This window comes from Geospiza fortis, unplaced genomic scaffold (genome assembly GCF_000277835.1).
Source record: "Geospiza fortis unplaced genomic scaffold, GeoFor_1.0 scaffold190, whole genome shotgun sequence".
NCBI lineage: Eukaryota > Metazoa > Chordata > Aves > Passeriformes > Thraupidae > Geospiza > Geospiza fortis.
The window spans coordinates 4509522-4514388 of record NW_005054328.1 but is presented as its reverse complement, the minus strand read 5'-3'; the positions used below and the strand labels follow the sequence as shown (position 1 = coordinate 4514388).

Here is a 4867-nt window from a genome sequence, read left to right as displayed (position 1 = left end):
AGCCGCGCTGCGCCCCCTGGCGGGACGCGTGCGAGGCGCGCGGGCTGCGCGGGAGTGCGTGTTTGTTTATCTCGCCTGGTATTTGCTGAGCTTACCAATACAGCGCAGGTAAACACGGAAAATGGGTGCTGCTTTAGAAAATTATAGTGCAGCAGATTGCCCAGTGAAGCTGTGAATGGCCCATCCCTGGACGTGTTCGAGGCCAGATTGGATGGGGCTCTGAGCAATCTGCTGTAGTAGAAGGTGTCCCTGCAGCGGGGGTTGGAAGGAGATGATATCTCAGATCACAGAATCAATTAGGTTAATAAGATCTCTAAGATCATCGAGTCCAACCTATGATCAAATGCTACCATGTTAACCACACCATGGAACTAAGTGCCATGTTGAGTCTTTCTTTAAACACCTCCAGGAAATGTGACTCCATTGGAATGTGACACCCGTTCCAATGTCTAACCACCCTTTCTGTGAAGAATTGCCTCTGATATTCCAACCTGAACCTCCCCTGACACAGCTTATGACTATGTCCTCTTGTCCTGTCTCTGGTTGCCTGGCAGAAGAGGCCAATCCCGACCTGGTCCTTTCCAACCCAAACTGGTCTGTGATGCCATGATGTGTTATTACCTTTATGTTAACAGTAGCTGTAATGGGAATTTTCTAAAATTTCTTGTGATTAGTATGCTTGAATCCTTACTACACACGAACGTGTATGGGTGCCCACAAGGATGGTATTCAAATGACATTTTTTTACTGCATTGCAAGAGTGATTTTTCAACTGGCCAATTCCACAGTAAAAAGGGTACAGCTCTTAGACTGTAATCTGTTTGCTTTAAGTCATCATTACAGTTCTCAAATTTAAGCAAGCTTCATAATAGCAAACAGAGTTTATGGTTATAAATTACTTGAGTAACTGCAAAAAAAAAAAAAAAACCAAAAAGGTGTGTTCAGCTCACATGATTAATATTTTAGGCTTTGTCTGAGGACAAGTATTTCTAAAATATTGCCAAGGGAAAATCTCATAATATTTGTAAATCTTCTACTCAGTGACTTACATTGCCAGCCAATATTTAATGAAGTCTAATTTTATTCTCCAGACTTGGGATAATAATAAAGAGTAAATGCAATTCCTTTTCTCATTAAACTATAGCAGGAATCAGTACATGAAAAATAGTAACTTTTTGGAAAGCTGACAATTTCCACTGGTTTTCTGAGGCATCAAGTAGGACTCTACGTGTCATGTATTTTTATTAAAATGGTACACTTAATTTTTTTTTCTTTGAAGATACTTATAAATGCCTTTGAGAAGTAATTGTTAACTAGGTTGGTCGTGCTTTTGGAGCTATTAAACAGTGGTGAACTTCACAGAGGGGAAGTAACTGCCCATAACTGACCATGTGCTTTCACATGCTACTGCATTGCAGAGTGGTTGGATTTCTAAGCTTCCCTTGTGCTGAATTTAGTAGTGGCAGTTACAGCTCAGAGCTCCAAAACACTTCTTTCAAATTGCCTCATCGACTTTATGTGCAGTGGCAATCAAAAAAACATTGTATGTCGTTGGGAAGAATATTGAGAACAAGACAGAGGTAGTTGTTTGGCTGCTGTGTAAAAGGCTGGTGCAGCCTCAGATTGATTATGGCATCAATTCTTGTCTTCACTGCTCAAGAGGGATGTAGAGAAGTTGGGAAAAGCACTGTGGAGAGATGTCACTGCTATATTACAGCAAGAGCAGTAATGACTTTGACTGTTTGATGCAGAGAGAGAAGGCAGGGGAGAGGATTGATCAAATTCTACAAAATCATAAAAGGCAGCAAAGTTGTTGTTAACCAAACCCCACAGTATGAGAATGAGGAGGCACAGAGAATTTTTCTCTGCAAAGCAGAAAACTTCTAGAACATATTGGCACCAGGAGCTGGGGACGTGGACACTACCTGAAGGATACATTATTCATATTGATGACAAACACATCCATAAGTGGACACTGAAGGAATTGGGTAGGGATGTACCCACAGGGGAAGTACCTGGAAACAACCACACTATGGAGCTCTTCCTTATTAGTACCTTATTTTACTGATGTTGGAGTCAAAATACTGGTCTGGGTGCAGCACTGATGTTAGGTGCATTCGCTCTGTAGGAAATTTATCTTCTTTTCTCTGTATTTCACAGAAGAAATGATGAGAAACCTATAATAGACAATTTTAAATAAGTGAGGCTCACACCCTGTGAACACTTAAGATTATTCATAACTTTGTAGCTTTGGGTAAGCCTTTGTAACATCAAAGGCCCTTTTACTAATACTAGGAGTCAATTCTCCTATAATTACATGGGGTTTATGTTTGACGTATGACCTACTTGTCTGCAACAATTTAGTTCACAATATAAATGTGTTTGTGAAGTAATTGGAAATGGAACCCACCATTTGGACTAATTATTTTTCTTCCTTAAAAAAAAAGGAAACAAACAACAACAACAGAACCCCACACCACCACACTCAGAACAGCATGTAGACAGTACAGTCCCATGTTAGAATACTACAATAAATTAATTCTTTGTAAAAAACAACAAAATAACTCAGTTGAAACTGTCTATTGCCTGCTGTATTTTTTCCCCACAAAATCTAACCCTACTCCGTTTTCTTCTTTGGGACTCTCCTACTTGGTTTTGATAACTCCAAGGACTAAGGATTACTTCACTATAATCCTGTATTTGATCATATATTGCTATAAAAGAAACCTGTGCAAATTTGCCTATTTGTTTGAAGCTTTGCAGATCATGTTTTCAAATAACTCTCTGCAACCACAGAAGGTCTTGTGACCTCTTAAAAAGTAAACACTTCCAACATTGCAGAAAGACTCCTTTGTTTCAAGTGAAAGTTTCTTTCTATGGTGTCCTTGAATATTGAGCATCAACTTCTTATGTACTGTGAGGGTGACATCCTGGATGAAGTGTGCAGTGGTGACAGTGTTCATAGGGAAAGGGAAAGTCACAAGGCGTGTCAGGGTGGACTTACAATATCTTGATAAAAGATCTCATGAGAGGCAGTAGAAAACCTCACCCCTGAGCAGCAGCTGCCTGAGTTTGCTATGAGTACAATGTGACAGCATTCAAGAGCTGGGTGCACGTGGATCAGGAGGAATTCAGAAAGACTCGTAAAGCCGCAAGAAAGGGTGGAAAGGGTTTTTTTCACAAGGCAGGGGGTGAGTAGTGATACCACAGGACACAGTCCCTAGTACTGGGGAACCTCAGCTGTCTCAGCAGAGGCCTCTGCACAGACTGAACTTTGCAGTCATCATGGGGTGACCCCAGCCAGCTGCTAGCTCAGGGGTAGGACCAGAAGAGCAAAAGCATGAAAAACTGTGGATTAAGATCATGATGTTTTAGTGGATGAGGGAAAGAGGAACAAAAAAATCCCCCCAAACATACAATCTCTCACCACCTCCGACAATATGATTGCTGATGTTCAGTCAGTATCTGAGCAATGGTCACTTTGGAAAGACTGTGCCCTGAGTTTTTACTGCCACGCCTGATGTTATGTGCCATGGAGCATAATTTTGGTCGATTCAAATCAGCTGTACAACCTCTTCCCCTGTCCCAGGCTCTTCCCCACCTCCAGCCTATTTGCTGGGTGGTGCGGAGTGAGACACTGAGGAGCTTTAACAGTGTGCAAACACCATTCAGCAACAGCTAAAACAGTTTACTATCAACCCTGTTTGGCCACGAATCCGGAGCACACACCCGCAGGCGCTGCCCACAGTTCCTATGGGGCGGTGCCCGGTAGAACAGACCCAGGCTCCTCCCGGCGGTGGTGTGGCAGCAAAGCAGGAGATTACAGCCCCACGTTGACACAGAAGAGACTGGGGATAAGAAAACCCCTGAGACCAGCCGGTTGTGCAGACCTGGACCTTTTGGCTTGGGACCCGGAGGGACTCATCCCTGGGCCCCCTTGGCCAGCGGCGGGCAAGCCGGGGGGCGCAGCAGACCCCGGGACACCCGCCCGCCACTGCCTCCCGAGGCACCGTCGGGGCCGAGCTGCTGGATCCTGCGCTTGGATCGCAGCCACGCCATGCAGTGCTGCGGGCTTGGGGAGGAGTGACCTGGGAGCTGTTCGGCGGAGAAGGAGCCGGGGGGACTGGCTGACAGCCCGTAGGAGCGAGCGGTGTGCCCAGGTGGCACCTTGGCCTGTATCAGGAACAGTCTGGCCAGCAGGACCAGGGCAGTGGTGGTAGCTCTGTGCTTTGCAATGGGGTGAGGCCGCACCTCCAGTGCTGTGATCAGTTTCTGGGCCCCTCAGTTTAAAAAGAATATTGATGTGCTGGAGCGCATCCAGAGAAGGGAAACAGGGCTCGAGAAAACTTGTCTTAGCCTCAGCCTCAAGAACGGCTGAGGAGCTGGGGTTGTTTAGTCTCGAGGAGGGTCGGGGGGACCTCACTGCTCTCTACAGCTGCCTGAAAGGAGGTTTTGGGGGTCGGTCTCTTCTGCCTTGCCTACTGTGACAGGACTAGCGAGAATGCCCCTAAAGTGATACGTTCAGAAGGAGGCGTTCAGATTAGACATTAGAAAAATCTTTTCCACCGCTAGGGCGGTGGTGGAGCCGCCATCCCTGGAAGTGTTACGGAGGAACCCGGGTGCTGTGGTTTACGGGGAACCCTGCGATCCCACGCAGGCGGCGCTGTGACGGGCGGGCGGCGGCACCGCGCCTGCGCCGGCGGGAGGGAGGCGGCTTCCTGCGCGGTGCCGGCATGGCGGCAGCGTTCGTCATGGAGATCAGGCGGGCGACGCAGAGCGCGCTGCTGGTTGTCCGGTAGTGCGGGGCGCTGCCGCCCGCCGCCGCTCGGGCCGTGCGGGGCAGCCGGGGGGGGGCGGCGGGGGGGGG

At 47.1% G+C, this 4867-nt stretch overlaps 1 protein-coding gene across 1 annotated transcript in view; it reads left to right on the top strand.

The window, feature by feature from the left end:
* The first annotated feature begins 4733 nt into the window (after positions 1-4733).
* UBE3D (ubiquitin protein ligase E3D) overlaps positions 4734-4867 on the top strand; it is a 77995-nt gene continuing 77861 nt past the window's right edge. Inside the window, exon 1 of the mRNA XM_031057107.1 lies at positions 4734-4795. Within this exon, the coding sequence (XP_030912967.1) occupies positions 4734-4795 (62 nt within the window). The remainder of the gene's footprint in view (positions 4796-4867) is intronic.